The sequence below is a fragment of the Lagopus muta genome, chromosome 6 (genome assembly GCF_023343835.1).
Source record: "Lagopus muta isolate bLagMut1 chromosome 6, bLagMut1 primary, whole genome shotgun sequence".
NCBI classification, from domain to species: domain Eukaryota; kingdom Metazoa; phylum Chordata; class Aves; order Galliformes; family Phasianidae; genus Lagopus; species Lagopus muta.
This window is the reverse complement of record NC_064438.1, coordinates 9131902-9148720: the sequence shown is the minus strand read 5'-3', so window position 1 is coordinate 9148720 and position 16819 is coordinate 9131902. Positions and strand designations below refer to the sequence as shown.

At 36.0% G+C, this 16819-nt stretch overlaps 1 protein-coding gene across 5 annotated transcripts in view; it reads right to left on the bottom strand.

The window, feature by feature from the left end:
* The window catches only part of SBF2 (SET binding factor 2), a 237691-nt gene that overhangs the window by 48913 nt on the left and 171959 nt on the right, over positions 1 to 16819 (bottom strand). For all 5 annotated transcript variants that reach the window (XM_048948353.1, XM_048948355.1, XM_048948356.1 and 2 more), the window contains exons 18-23: positions 5520 to 5690; positions 4096 to 4358; positions 2669 to 2841; positions 2317 to 2390; positions 1722 to 1917; positions 699 to 826 (exon numbers count right to left, since the gene is read on the bottom strand). In XM_048948353.1, coding sequence (XP_048804310.1) covers positions 699 to 826; positions 1722 to 1917; positions 2317 to 2390; positions 2669 to 2841; positions 4096 to 4358; positions 5520 to 5690 — 1005 coding nt within the window. The remainder of the gene's footprint in view (positions 1 to 698; positions 827 to 1721; positions 1918 to 2316; positions 2391 to 2668; positions 2842 to 4095; positions 4359 to 5519; positions 5691 to 16819) is intronic.

The window sequence follows — 16819 nt, the reverse complement described above, 5'->3', positions numbered from 1 at the left end:
AAAGTTAGCTAACCTGAGGATATATTTCACTTCTTAAGCTCTAAAGTCAGCTTTCGGTCTGTGATATTAAATCCTTTGTTTTCAACTTTCAATCTCTTAGGATTTGACCAACGTTAGACTACCACCAATAAGAAACATTTAGGGAAGGCTTAAGAGAATTAATGACCCCTCACTCTTACAAGTCCATCTCTGTCAACTGCTCCACAGCAGATTCTGAGCATTCTGAACACGCTGAGGAAGCCTCTAAAGACAGAATACCTGAACCTGTGCAAAAGTCAAGAGGTTTCACGCAGAAGCCCTTTGGATCTGGCTACTAATGGCTACATTAAAGATTTCTGGAAGGGCAGATTCCAAATGAGACGTACTATGACCCTCCATCACACATTTTTCCAGAAAGCTAGTAAAGTGAGAAGTCTTCCACTGGCCTGCCTGGCCTCTGCTTACCCACATGAACACATTCTGGACTCAGAATAGCCCTCTACTGGATCCACAGCAGAAAGGAGAGAAAGAAATCAAACACGAAAACAGTAACACTGTTTCAAATGAGCCAAAAAACCAAAAGGAATTTCTACGACTACACGTTCTCTACTGACTTTACAGAGCAGGATACTGAACTCTTCACCATTATCAGGGCAAAGTACTACTCGTAAGTATTTTGAGCTGGCTACCTCACACAATTTCACAAAACTTCCTTTTACCTGGAAGGTAGCTGAAGTGATCTGCAAGCCTTCCTGCATACTTTGCTGCAGCTGGTTTTGTATAGTGATTTTCTTCTCCTTTGTAACAGATGCAATAGGAAAGCTCCGGATCACCGTCTGCTCTCCCACTGAGAACCACAGAATTATAGTATTTATGGATACTTGTTTGATCACAGAATCAGATCTGTTCTGGTCACACTGTACTCTGAGCAGACAGGATTTACAATACACAAAGCAATAGGAAAATAACTGCACATAATTAATTTCACAGAAAATGCTTGAGAAGTTGATAAATCCCCAAGTACCATCTATAATCTGAAGCATTTACTTTTTCGACTTCCTTTCAGTTTGGATGGTTGGAAAAATATTCTCTGAGTTTTTCTGAGTGTTGGAAATGCACCCCAAAAACACAGTTTGGAAAGGGGTCAATGAACATTTCCAAACGTAATTCATGTTCATATTCCATTATGCACCTTATAAACAACGAAAGTTTTATACTGACTTCTTTTCAAATGACAATAAACTTTGAAAGATAAATTTATACTTCTGACAGACAGTTTAATTTGCTTAGAAATGGCAGGTGTCAAAAGATGAAAAACTACCACTTAAAACATATTAAAAGCAATTCTTAATTTATTAATAATAATTTTAAGGACATTACTAACTTATGATTTTTTTTTTTTTTTCCATTTTACACACTTCCAGCAATTGAAAAAAAATTGAAAGTGAAAAAAACTGTCAAATGAAAAGAAGTAAGTACTGGAAGTCACAGATCACAGACAGTACATATGTTGTCTTACTCGAAGAAATAAATTCTAGTTAGGTTAAACTCAAAATGAACATAAAATATTGTCATATCTAGAGTAAAAACCTAACAAAAGATCATACCAATGTGATGACCATGAAAAATAACTCGCAGAGGTAGATGCATTTTGATGCTGATGCTTACATAGATGGACAGGTCAGCTCAAAGTTTTATCTATTCAAAGTGACACAGTTTTGTCACTGTTGAGTTCTGCTTACCCAGCTGATCATGAGGAGTGCCTTTAAATATAATTCTGTAGGTAGTAAGGAACAAAGCTCCTTCAGCAGGGAGGATATGAGGACCTCCAAGCAGTCCTCCTGTAGCTTCTTCTCTGCCATCAGGATCCAGTAGCACACGGAGACCTTCACAAACAAATTCTTCTCCAGGCAGTAAAGTTGGTCGTAGAATTTTGGGCTAATGCAAGTAAAATAGTGTAAGTATGATAGGAATACCAGTGTTATACCTCAGCCTAATTATATTTGGTGTAGAAAGATTCAAAACAAAATTGTTATGAGACTAATTCCAAAGAAAGGAGATGGAGTTTGGACTCAACGAAGAGAACTGGGTCTCAAAAAACAGCGGGTATGCAATAGCTTGTTTATGATCAAAAATTTGGCTCTAATAGCTTTCTAAGTTCATATTTCATGAGACCAAAGCCAAGCACTTTATTTATCACTTGTGGAATTTTTCTTACAATGTTCTGATGTTTCCTTCTAACTTTCTGAAGAGGAAAATAAAAGAAAACAAAAAAGATGACTAAACAGCATGATTCTAATACTTTTAAAGAATACAAACATGTTTCATAATACTTGCCTTCTGTATTGGTGGAAGCCTTCTACTCTCACGATGGACAGCCTCCAAAGTCTCTATGTGCATTGCTACAATGCCTGAAAATCAGTAATATCACAAATGAAGTCTGGCATAACATGAAAGAAAAAGTTGCAATCTAATTGGAAATCCAATATTCCAAAATTCTTAAATGTAACCATCAAGGAAATAGTTAGTTGAAATTCAACAGCAATTATAGTCTAGAAAAAAATCTGATCTTCTATGTCTACGGAAGTTGACTGTAACTAAAACGTGTATTTCTTCCATCAGGAAAAAAAAACTAAAACCAAAGGAAAAATGAAAGATTATGAATGCACATTTTCATCACAATTCTTACCTGGTATCATGCAATGAAGACCCTTGATGTGATCCTGCGTAACTCCGCTCTCTGTGCAAACCTTGTCAATAAATCTGGTGATGAAGCGTACAACTGCATTTGCAACGTCGTTGTTCTCAGAGTCCTCAAACCCACTTTCAGTGTCATAACTCTCTGCAACACTGCCTGCAATACTATGGACATAAAAAAAAAAAAAAGAAATTTCAGAAGTGAACAATTCAGCTAGTAAATGTATCTGATACCTGGGTAGGACACATCTAAACGGTATCTTTTTCTGAAAACATACAATGGTGCCAAAAATTACACTGTATTCCCTCCACCATTAACAATATCAGACTGCATGACAATAAAGGAGACTTTTTACTCCATGAATCTAGTGCAGTGCAGTCAACAATTAAAAAAAAGGCATCACTTGCCTAGAAGCTTTTCTGTCTTCTCTTTGTCATTAAGTTAGGTAAGCTATTTACAACCCATGATAAAACAGAAATAGATACTTTGGTTACATACACAAGGATAAATTCAATGAGCATTACTGTTGAAGAATAAAGCATTCAAAAGCAAAAATAACCTCAGTGTTTTTGTGCATCAGCTAGAAAATACAAGCAAGTCAGTAGGAGATGTACTTTGACCATCTGAAAATACTCCCCAAAAACAGTAGTGCCAGTCAAATCCATACATTGTAACATATGCCACATACATACTATACATACATACACAGTCTACATACTGATCAGATCCTAATGCTTGATTTTAGAAGTGCTTCGTCAGCAGAAAAATTTGCAATAGGGAGTTTGAGACCCATAGCCTATTTACATCATGTCAGAGGCCTCATGCAGCGTTCTATAAGTTCATCAAGTGGGAAACTTGACTGATCATAGTTGATAATAAAGACAGTAAATAGAAAGGGAAGAAGTCTTGCTATGAAATCCAGATTTGTATGCTAAGTAAAGTAATTCTCTTTATACTCCTCCTGCCTCCTTAGTATTCTAACATTTTCTCCAGTGATATAGCCATCTTTCTGACCAAATGTCTTTCCTGAAGCTGCAACAGCACAAAAACTGTAACCTTGAGGATGTTATACATCTGCTTTCTTGAGCGCAGGTTCATGAGGGTTTTTTTTTTTCAAGTTACAGAAAAACAAACGATCTCTCTCATCACACACTAGTGTCTGCCTTCAACAGTCACATTAGTAGACTAAAATTCTTACTGAAGTGATAACATTCTTACATTCCCTTAAAAGGCAGCAATTTAGTCTAGATAGAGTTCTATCATTCGAGAGGAATCATGTTAGGTTTCTACTCTCCTTAATTAATTATCTAGAAATAATAATCTTGAAGAGATTGTATGCAGGGTATGTCCTGAAAACTAGTATGTTCTCAAAAATAGTGCCCCATCATGGTGGATTACCAGTGAATGTGTGTACCCACCTGTTTGTGACAATACTGTTGCTTCCACTCTCCCAGTCACCAGTAGCTGATGCTCTCAATAACTTGTTCTTACTTGTATCTAGTGGCACTAGCAGGTAGACCATGAGGTTAGCAAAATGAATTGCCTGACTGAAAACTGTACTTTCCTCATTCTGGACTAGCTCCTGTTGAGTTTGTTTATTAAGAGTTGGCCACAGTCGCAACTGCTCCGCAGCCAGATCCATTGCTGTCTTATCGTGGTCTGGACCTACAGAATTTTTCTCCTAGAAAACATACAAATACACACTAAGCTAAGACTCAGAAACAACATTTAGTAAAAAAATTTTAAATTAAATTGTTCATTTAAATTCTTCTATTATTTAAATTACATATTTATTTATAAAGAAAAAGCAAGTAGCAACATGCAATAGGATTTAACACAGGTATAATTACAGCATTGTGAAGAACTAAAGGTAGCTTACTGAAATGCAGAACTAGCATAGCGTGATGTGAACATGTATAACTCAGTAACATAATCTCTTTCTAGATTTTTTAATACTACACGATCTTTCATGTTTCTTCAGAGTAGTTTAATGATTTTAATATAACCACTCTCCTTAATGTTTCTACTTAGCTCATATAACAATCAACATTAATCAGATGCATCTGATTACTGGATGCGTGTGATATTCTCCCAATTTTGAGGATGTCCAGGGTGAGACAAGCTTTTACATGAACAGTTTCCAGATCAGCTGAAACATTCATGCTTTTGCAGGTTGGAGACCAATTCTAGCATTTGCTTGGAGCCAAGTAGGTAGATAGCATGTATCCAAACTACAATGCAGCCTGACAGAACTAGAATTAAAAAATCTGGCTGCTGATACAAATGAAATAACACCTGCTCTTAATTATTAAAGAACACAGTATACTACTAATGTTTTTTCTTCATACTAGGTAAAGTTCAGCTAATTTAACAGACAAACACATGAGCGAGTTTAAGAAAAAAGTTCTTAAAAAGCAGACAAAGGTCCATCAACAGACACCAGTCTAGGGTTTGGTAACAATCTAATGCTACACCTTTAAGTGTGGTAAAAATGATAAAAAAAGTGGTGGTACATAAAAATCATAAAGGCAACAAGGGGAGATTCAGGTGTTTGCATATTAGCAAAATAAAGCATCTTTTTTCTTCAGAAAATTATGTGCAAACAACATATTTACATTAAAGTTCATAGAATCATAGAATCACAAGGTTGGAAAAGACCTATAAGATCATTTAGTCCAAGCTGATATTCTAAAAGTGAAATATTTATTTTCAGAAGAGTATAAGTAAATATTTAGATATATTCTTCATCCACATTGAGACTTTCCAGGTCAAAATAGGTTTAACTGGGACATTAACTAATAGTACAGCTTTTTATGCCTTGATATTTAATATATTCTCCTACCTTTTGTCTAGGTTGTACGGCATGGTTGTCTTCTTTGGCTGTAAGGTAGAGGGAACGAACTTGATTTTGCACATTGCTATAAAAGGTGGTTTCCCAAAACTGCTGGTTAGTCCAGATCGGATGGTCCTGTACACATGTGTAAGCAAACTGACTAACTCCAGGTGCTAATTTCTGAAAGACAGAAAGACAGACAAAATACTCCTATTATTTTGTTTTGTTTAATGCCTATGACATGAGTACTGAAAAATTCATCAGATCAGTTGCACACAGTGAAACATGCAGCACATCTCATCTTGTGTACTACAGTATAGGAATGAGAAATTATATCCATTTTTGTGCCCTTGAAGAAATTAATGTACAGGAAGCTTGTATATAAGCCTAATGCATGGTGATTCACAGTAGAAAAATGAGACTGGCGGGGGGAAGGGGGATTATGCGATAATAATACAGAACACAATTCTAATATATTTTCCTAATCAGTTAATTACACCACTGTAGTCCTACGCCAAATAACTTAGTATTAAAACATACGAAAATTGCTTATCATTTTATCTAAAAGTTGGAATTACACCAATGAAACTTTAAGCGTGCAGGGCAGCTGAGTCCTTCCAATAAGGCTGCATTGGTTGCAACAGCAAAAGATCAGATAAATCATTAATTACCGCAATGCCTGACACCAATTCAGTTCCTGAAAGAGTACTAAGGGGAGACATTCCTGAAGTCACAGGTGTCTGGATCCTACACTAAGGCTTCAAACAAAAGCAGAATTGTTACACTATCAATACTCAGTATGAGCACATCCTTTTTTCAAGTAGGTCTGTTTAATTAAGTGGTGCCGGTCTTTCAGCAAGTTGCTTAATATTACTGACAACCATATACAAGGAAAGGAAACTTATTTCAAGGACTCCAGTTATGAAGAATGCAATCTTATACAGCATGTTCTTTCTCTCTGATAAAGTCCACGTAATTGAGTTGTATACTGCGCATAGGAAAGAAGCATGTAATGTAAATATCTGCTTCTTTCTACAGTAGAACTGAAGAATTTAGTTCATTACTGGACATTAAACTTAATGACCTTCACTCTCAAAATACTACACATACCAAAGCGTACTCTAGAAGTAGAATTGACTTTAATGTTCACATTGTAATACAATCTATTCTAGAGCATAAATACTACTTCATTTCACATTTATAACTGTACAATTGTACATCAGCCACTACATATGATCCTTCTTAGTAAGCCCTGGGAACACTCAGGTGGAAGGCTAGAAAATTGTTACTGAAAATTTCAAAAGTCTGGTTTACAGATTTCTGGTTTTGCAATTCTTTGAACTGTTTTCCACGCTATGCTTTTCCAAGTACAACATGAACTGAAAGTCCTGATCATGTGCCATTTATTCATTCCCAATTGAAGACAAGGCCCTTTGAAATGGTATGTTTGAAGAAATGATTTGTTACATGCTATTAAAAATTAGCCAATTGAAATATATTCTTGGAATTAATCAGCAAAAACTGATAAATTTTATTTCATCAAGTACAATTGCATCAAAATTCCATGACAACTTCTTCAAAAAAACTGCCTATGTGGAAGATGCAAATCACATTAAATGAGGTTTTTGTTATTCCATACAGGTTGAAACATAAGATGTTTGTTTAGACTGGACTCCCAGGTTTCAGTTGTGATGCAGCTCATGGCAGCTCACAGGAAATGGAATCACATGGTACAGTAATAGCTCCCAGCTTTGAAGTAGCTGTTAAATCACAGAACAGAACAGCACAGATAGTCTCCTAGTGATCACAGTGTGGTTGAGGTAGGAAGGGCTCTCTGCAGTTTGTCTGGCCCAGCCCCCTGCTTAAGCAGGACCACACAGAACAGGCTGCCCAGGCCCACGTCCAGGTGGCTTCTGAAGATCTCTAGCAGTGGAGACTCCACAACCCCTCGGGCATCCCGTGCAGTGCCCTGTCACTACCAACCCCTGCAGTAAAGAAGCATTCCACAGTGTTCAGAGAGAACCTCCTGTCTTCCAGTTTGTGCCCGCTGCCTCTTGCTCTGGCACAAGGAACCACCAAAAAGAGCCTGGCTCTGTCCTCTCTGCACCCTCTCTACAGCTACTTACACACTTTGATGAGATCCATCATCCCCCCCCCCTACAAACACCAAGCTTCCTCGTCTCCAGACTGAACAGCCCCAGCTCCCTCAGCCCTCTTCCAAGTGTGAGATACTCCAGCCCCTTCATCATCTCTGTGCCCCTTCACAGGGCATCCTCCAGTAGTTTCCTGTCTCTTCTTAGGCTGAGGAGCCCAGAACTGAACACAGTACTCCAAGCCTGGCCTTGCTGTATCTGAAAGTTTGAATGGAAGTTCAAAGTCATAACTGTAGGTCAATATGAAGTGCTCCAGAAATAAAAATGAAGCAAATGATTTTCACATAGGTCTGAATATGACAGAAAAGCTAAGGGCTTCTTAGATGCTCCTCCTTCATTCATGATTTAAAACCACTAACAGCCATGTATAAATCACAATTTTTAAAGGACGGAGATTTATGTTCAAGTATAGTGACATAAATCAGTACTGACAGTTAACTTCTAGACATAAAAATAGTCAGTTTACAAAAGGATGAAAGAAAATCCATTAAAAGGCTAAATTGTCATAAATAATATGATGACGAGAGGGATCTCATCACCTGCTGAAAGTGTTGAAACAAATGGCAAAACCTAGTAGTGGCCAGAACACTGAATCAAAGTCAGCTCAGCTCTGCCAATTATTTTGGGCAAAATTGCTTTGGATTTTCACCATGTTTCCATTAATTTATTTGTGAAAAAGCAGTATGAATACCAACCTTAAGAAGTACATGGCTGCTCCTAGGCAGTCAAAATCCCTGCATTGAAATATTCTTGGTACAAATAGAAGCATTCCATGAAGCTTTAAGCATGTATAATACTCTCTACTCTGAGAGTGCTTAGTCAGCCTAGAATGGAAACTACTCTACGATGTCAGACAGGCCCCAATGTTTACTGTTGCATTGAAATAAATTTGCACAGGACTTCTCTGATTAAAGTAAGACAGAATTTCAGTGTTTTCTATCAAGCAATGCTAAATACATAACATGAATCTTCACCTGCCTTTCCATTGGACAACTGAGCTATACTGGCATGTATAGTTACTTTCTCCCTATCCTAATAATTAATTGCTGCCAGACAGGATGAATGTATGAGGCAGGAAAAAAATTTCCTACTTGTAAAGGAGTACTTAAGGACTTAAAGTAAAAAACTTCCCAGAAGAAATAATAAAAAAAAAAAATAGTTCTGAACAGAAAAAGTCCTTTATCTAAAGCAGTCTGTGTCATAGCATGAGCATTGAAGTGTAAGTTGCAATAGCACCCAGAAAACGAGTTATATTCTTCTAAGTACTCCGACTTCGCTCAAAAGACTAAAGGTACTTAAACAACAACAACAAAAGCCCACCCCTCCCAGCTGCAATACATATGAAACAAATGTCACACATATAAAAATAATGAATTACATCCTGCAGTCTGAGGAAATACAAGATAGACTTGGGACTTTCTATGTGTGACTATATGCAACTTCCTGCCATCAGGCATTATATCTGCATTACTCCCAGAAGCAAGATAGTATCTGCCTAGATGTTTTTCTCCATTTCCTGGCACTGGATACTTCTAGTTCAGAAAATGATACTCGCAGAGCTCCCAGAAGAACTGTGAGGTTCAGGTGCCCAAACAGCTTGTTTATGACATTACACTATTTAGATTGACTGTTTCTGGGAGGAAAAAAAGAAAAAAGAAAAAAGAAAAGAAAAGCATACTTTACACTGACAATAGTTCATCCATCACTATCTGCTACATCACACAAGATTAAAGAAGAAAGCATGTTTATTCTAGCACAGCAAAGGATAGAGTTCTTCATTACAAAATTGGAAAAAGTGTTAAAAAATCAGAAGACAAAAACAGACTACGAATATACCTGAGACTGCTCTTTTCTCACAGGTATTCCCTAAGATTTCACTGCCTATCTCTTGATGGAGCAAACTCAAGAGCACAGTATTTCCAGAATACTGACCTTTAGAAGTAAACACCATTTCCAACTCGTTTGTATTTTGGGCTATCAATTTAGATATTTTTGATGAGCAAAGGAAGGGAGATTGGAAAAGAGTTTGCTGATCATTGTAAATAAAAACTCCCTCCTCTGCTCTTCAAGGAGTACAGTTTATGTGCCTGACTTCAGGGAGAAAGATATTGCAATCACTAGCCAATCTTCTGTGCATACCACAGGAAAGCACTCTCTCTATATCGTAGGTAGTATTCTTCCTGGAAATCTGCAAGTGTAATTTTTTATAGATCATTCAGGATACAGCAAGACAGCTATTTGGAAGTGTTACTCCGCATCTCAGAGCTGTTTATTCAGTCAATTACCATGCCATGATTAGGTACCACTAACCGCAGGCAACACGATGCCCCTCCTCAAGATGACATTAACAAGTTCTGCATATAAACAGATTCTACAACCCAGACTGATATTCACATGTCTGCTGTACTCACACAGACACCTGACTCATTCCAAAGACTTCTAACAAGCGCAGAGGACCACACTACATAGTCTGACCTGTAGGAGTGAGGTTTATTTATATATTAACTTCGCTTACAACACTGCACCACATCATGCATGTATCAACATTCAACACAGCATACAAATATCAAAGCCAGCATCAGTGCACATAATTATGTCTTCAAGCGTGACTGAGTGCTACATGAGTAATAGTAAAAAATACATATTTCAATTCAATAAATGGTTTTCTCACTTGGTCTAAAATATAAAACGAAATATATAAAAAAAAATCAAACTAAAATGTGGGGAAAGGACACAAAAAGCATAAGTAAGAATTATTATGTTTACTTTCTTTTTATTACCTTGGAAAACAAAGACATAAAATGTCAGATCAAGCATCTTCTCCAATTCCCCAATCTCAGAAACATCAAATAAAACAATCTGCCACCTCTCCCACCTTCAGAATGTCCCCAAACCGGATTGTACACTTATTAATTTCTACTTTAAAATATGAGTGAGCAGCAAGTGATTCATCAGACTACTAATCTACTATTTCACCACGAAAAATAAAGGAAGTCCAGTTCACTTGTAACTCAGTGCTACCTAATCACATGTGGGCACAGTGAACCAGCAGAGGGCAATAGAATTCTAGAATTTTGCTAAATTGGGATGTAATTCTGGATGGAGTTTTACTTATTGCATACGTTTTCTGGTAAAAGTGACTTAAGCATCTAAAAGTATATTGTCCTTAATCAGAAGCTGCTAAAGATTACATATAATTTACTATATATTACTTAAAGCCAAACAGAGTATTTCAAATTATCTATATGGATGTATCAAGACAGACGTATGCTACCACCAAGGTACATGTAAAACTGAATAATATACAGTAACATACTTCTTTCTCCAAAGAGGCAACAGTGAGATTTACAAAGTTCTGCTATACAGAGATCACAAAAAATAAAACCATCAAAAAGTATGGATGTTCAGAAGGTGTAAAAAAACCCAAAAACACCCAAAACCAAACAAACTAAAACCATCCAACCACATCATTTTGGAATTTCACCATTCTGAGTAAGGTACGATTCCAAGCGGATAACATGCTGATTCATTTTCTTTGCCAACAGAGGACATATCACATTACTTTTTTTCTTAATTCTGATTTCATAACAGAGATTACGATGATTTTGTTCTCCAAGGTTTAGTTCTATTACATAAATGACAGATTTCACAAATTCACAGCTGCAGTGTTGAATCTTGAATCAGTCTTCAGAGTTTTTCAAATTGTGACATAGCTTTTTGAAATTGATTAAAATTTCACCATAGTCCTTTGGCATCAGGTGACTCAACAGACAGTCTGAATCCGTGTGACTGCATTTATCACCCCGGGAAATCCCAAATCCTCTCTAAAGAATCTGAATTATTGGTGTCCTGACATGAAACTTAAAGCCCAGTTAACAGAGCATCTATTTATACTGAGAGGGGGAATAAAGTAATCAATTTTAAATCCTTTTAGCCACATCCACTTTAAAGTGTTGATGTCTAGTACAGAAAAATTCACAGCACAACAGACAATGTACAGAAATGTATGAGCATTTATCTCCCTCACCACCTGTAAGCATTTGCTGTTTTCTGGAAATATAAAATACTACTATCTGAGCCACAACAAATAATTATGCCCTAATGAAATTGATATCACTAAAATCAAGGAATTGTATTTTCATGTAAGAATGCAGGTTTCGTTCTCCTGGACATTAGTTACAGAGAACTGAAAGGGAACTTGCAGATATAGAAAAAGAATGGGACTCAGTTACTTCAGACTGATGTTTCTTCAAGATCCGAAACTTTAATGGAGATTTTAATTAAACTACCAGAAATTCTTCTGCAGTGAAAATTCTAAACGAAGAAATATTTATATAAGGCTATAATATCTCCTGGAATTAACAATAATGTAAAGGGATGTGCTATGACTAATATTGTTATGGGCAAACCAAACCAGAATTCCGTGTCGTTGGTAGAAAATGACTTCAAGTGGAATCAGAAACAGTTATAAATTATGTAAGCCAATGCTTGTGACGTTGCAACGGAAAGGCTCCTGTTTGTCTGTTTGTTCTAAGAGATAGTAGATCAGTTCCCCAGTAACAGAACTAAGCACTTACTGCAATATTTATCTTCACTTTTTATTTTATTTAGGGGAAGGGGAAGGAATGTTTTTTTCCTTCATTTTTTTTTTCTTTTTTTTTTTTCTTTTTTTTTTTTTCCGACCAACTACTTCCTGCCACAAACCACTGAGGAAGACAGCAAAGTTCCCTTCATGTTGGTCATGATGTTATCATACTGGGAAAGCAAGCTTCTTCAAGAGAGAGAAGTTGAAGTAATTCAGTAATTCTCTTCCAAAATTCCTTATAAAGACAAACTTAAAAAAAAATAAAAATTGTGCAGCTTCTCCCATAAATGTGCTGAAGAATCACATTACATTTTCCTGTTTTACATTTTCCAGGTTTTTTTTCACATATAAATAGCTATGAACTTCAGATATGTGCTACCTGTAAAGACAAAAAAGTCTGTTCTGCAAATATCTATCCATTCAAAAACAAAGTATCCAAAGTAAAATATTAAGGGTCAGCGACATGTTGACATTAATGATACTGCAAAACCAGTTAACCACGGCTAAGAAGAGCCCCTAGATTCCTGCCTTAATTTAAAAATAATGATTGCTTTTTACACAACTAATTGGCTGAATTATAATCTTTACATGCAAGGATCTTCTTACGAACGTAATAAGAACACTTGGCTGGGAGAGTGTTTGGAAACATTGACAGAACTTTGACCACCATGTCCCACTTTCTTCAAGGATCACACTCAAATTCATGAGCACCTACCAAGCACATACATTATAATCCTTCAAAATTCAGTAAAATACTGCTTTTGTGTCACATCCATAAACTAATATAGTACTACATCTTCCTTGCTGTACCTTAAGCCATTTGACTTCATGTATTAATACTTACTTCAAATTTGCATCATAAACCCATAAGGATCCTCTTAAGGATCATTATCTTTGTGTTATTTGGCATGAAAGACCAGTTAGGGCTCCTAGATTTTCCAGCAATGCAAATGATTCTAATATACACATTCAATAATATTGTAGACAGCTCTTAATATTTTGCCTGTCAGCTTATGTGCAAGATGACTAATATCTCTGAATGAAGATTTGTTATACAAGATGATAGATGGAAAAGCAATTGACATATTTAATTCAGATTTTTAAACACAGCTTATATTGCAAACATACTGCATGGTGGTTTTGCTCAAATCCAGAAGTCTAGGAACTGACCTGATCCTAACGCTTAAACAGCTATTTCCTCCTTACAAAATATACATCACCTGAAAGGAATAAAACCCACTTCTAGTTCTGCAAAACAATGCCTGTATATCATGACATTGTACATTTTCCCCTTTCATTACCACTGTCTCTCCTTACAAGCCATATTGGTATAAGGAGCTGAAACATTGTAGTGTTTGCTCATACGAAGAAGCTCTGTTAATAAGATAGCTTTCACTTTTGGATTTTGCTGTTAATACATAGTTCTTTTGACACATCTTCATTAGAAGTACTGCAGAAAAAGATTTCTTCTATCTCATGTGATTAATTACACTACTGTCTGCATACATTTTCTTCTTTGTGGTTCTGTCTCTTACATAGAATCTGCTATATCATACAGGTACGTTCTAGCTGTTTTTAAACGAGACTTAAAATATATTTTCATTTAAGTAATCACTAATAGAAATCATGAGAATGGATTAAAAAAGAGTAAGGACTCTACTAAAAATGATGTTATTTAATACAGTTTCAGTCATGAAAAAATTCACATGGACTAAGATACCATCAGAACTGGCAGAACAGAGACAGAAGAGGAAAATTAATGGAAGATGACAAAACTTCTTGCCAGAATAATAAAGGAGGTCTTAGGGAGTTTCCTAAACTAAAGCCAGCACAATTCAAGAGTGGAGAACGCTAAAGTAAAAGTGGTTTCACCCCAAGCACATCAGAGTAAGATGTAGAAGGAAAAACAGCAGTTAGAAGTAAGGATGAAAATCTATCAAGTATTGAAAGCTAACACCCTACAGAAATTTTTTAGCCTTGTAGAAAGCTAAGCAGTAATTACTGCTACTTGTAAGTATTACCTGGGCCAACTACAGATGAGCAAGAACACAAGTTAAGAATGACAACTCATGATAAGTGTTAAAAAAAAAAAAAAGAACACAAGAATTTTGCTTTTCAAAATCAACTATCATCCACTAACCATACACAATTTCATGGTATTTATACAAATCCTAAAATAAAAATTTATATATATATAATTTAGTGTAATGTAACAAATACTATTACCAAATTTTACACGTTCTTTTTTTTTTAAGCATACCATTGGGTCAATACTCCCCAGACTCTTCCAGCTGATACCCACTGTAAGATTTGCCTGATAAAGACACAAAAATGGAACTGATTCCCACACCAGCCTTTCATCATGCAGTTTCTCTGACTTTGTAGCTGATGCTGAACAAGAGAGAGAACATTCCCAATTATGATGCTTCTGTTACATAATTAACTTGGAATCAAGTGTCTCTTGGAAAGAGTTTGATTGCAAAATGCAGAATATGATAAACTACTCTGAAGTTCTCTAGTACTGCTTCTTCCATCTTTACAGAATGCTCTTGCAACTGATAGATTTTTTAGAAGTAATTCTATCAATTCTACTTTCTTCTCTATAGGGAAAGGCGTAGGTATATGGAGTACAAACGCTAAATGGGCAGACATGCCTGAGAACATTTAAGCCAAAACCTGCAGATTTCACTGAGCCCTGTTCCACACAGTATTCCTCTATTGTATATTGTAGGATGTAATTAGCATCCATAACCAATTGAAATTTTACTCAAAATCTGGCAATTTACAAGCATAAAAAAAAAAAAAAAAAGAAAAATCAATCCTAGTCTCCAACACTTCCCAGAAGGATCAGACTGGAGAACATCACTTCAGTTGAAAAGGAAGGGATCACAGGAGAAGCAGGCTGACTGAGGCTTGGAATAGTACTGGGGAAGAGACACTTTGCTCACTCTTCCTGCTCTCCAGTGGACAGGGTGAAACCGGTGCTTACAAAAAATCATTGCTCTTGCAGCATACCGAACCTTCATGAAATACAGCACGGTCTGCTCTACAACTGGCCACCCTACAAAGAGACATAACTGAAATGGCATATCCAAATTTTGTGAATTTGACAAGGCCAATTATACAAGGCCAAGCTGTATTCCTTCAGGCAGCAACAAAATGAAATCAAAATTAAGATATATCCTTTTCGTCTTGCCACACAGAGAAAAAGAACTCTTTACTGTAGCAATACAGAATAGTACATTTCTATCTTATTACACACAGAGAGAAATGAGTGCATGCCAAACAAGCATGGGCCATCTGTACCCCAAACGTACATGGAAAAATTCATGTATAAGTACATTTTATTTATATTGTTTCAATTTTAAACAAAATTCCAACAGTATTACTAATAGTAAACTAAAACCTTTCTCTAACCCAGAAGAAAAAATGTTTGTTTTTGTGACATTAACAGTACACATTAAAAAGTCCACTGTCACTGATGAGTCACATTTTGCTCATGTCTAATATTTAAAACATTTTTAAAGAGCATTGTGACCATTTTTTGTAGAAAAATTCAAGTCTTTCTAGTGACCAAAAAAATGTAACAGTCCTGATTTCTTGTCTATTTAACCCTGACAGCTCTGAGTTAGACTACTTCTGTGATCGAATCCTATCTCATCAAGCTTTACAACAGGTCAATCACCAGGCTTCAAGAGTAGGAATCCTGAAATTTCAGTAGACATCCCAAGAGTTGACTGGATGCTGCATGAAGTAACGTTTCTCGTTGTTTTGATTAGATACATGTAGAAACACCCCAAACTAACCTCTGTGTAAGCAAAACCATCAGGATATGGATAAAACCTGACAAGTGACACAAGCATGTTCCTTACTTTATACATTTAATTCTTTATTTATAGCTACATTTCATTCTTTATTATATATATTTTTACTGTTTTCCCAAGAATATTTTTAAATATCTGAAGGCTAGAGCTTTACTACTTCATCACAGCCTTCTAGAACCTTAAAGCATCACCTCTAGGAATATATTTCCTTTTCTACTCAGTTTCTTGGTTTCATTTGCTGCACTCACATGGAAACACATCTCTCTTTTCATTTAGGCCTCTCAAACAGTTGGTGTCTGCACTGTGTGCACCCATGTAAGTAAACCTACTTAGGAAGAACAAGTAATTGTTGCATTGGTGCTTTCTTTTATGTCAGGTAACAAAATGAATGCATATTTTGAAACTTAACATTCCAGATGCACAACAGCCCTCAATCAACAGAATTGTGACACTGTGGAACTTCCTTTTATTATTTTAAGTGACAGGAATTACATTAACAATTAAATGTTGTAACAGAACCCCATCATGATTTCCCATAATAATTCATTATAATAGCAAATAGGGATGATGATATAACTATTTAATTGATATAAATCTACATATGTGTCCTTAGGCTTTCTTAATGCTAACTTTAACTGGAATCCAGTTGAGAAGTAACATCAATGAAACACAATAAATCTACCCCTGGCTACCAAGAACACTGTGTATTTTCAATGTGGCCATATGAAATAATATTTAATACGCTTC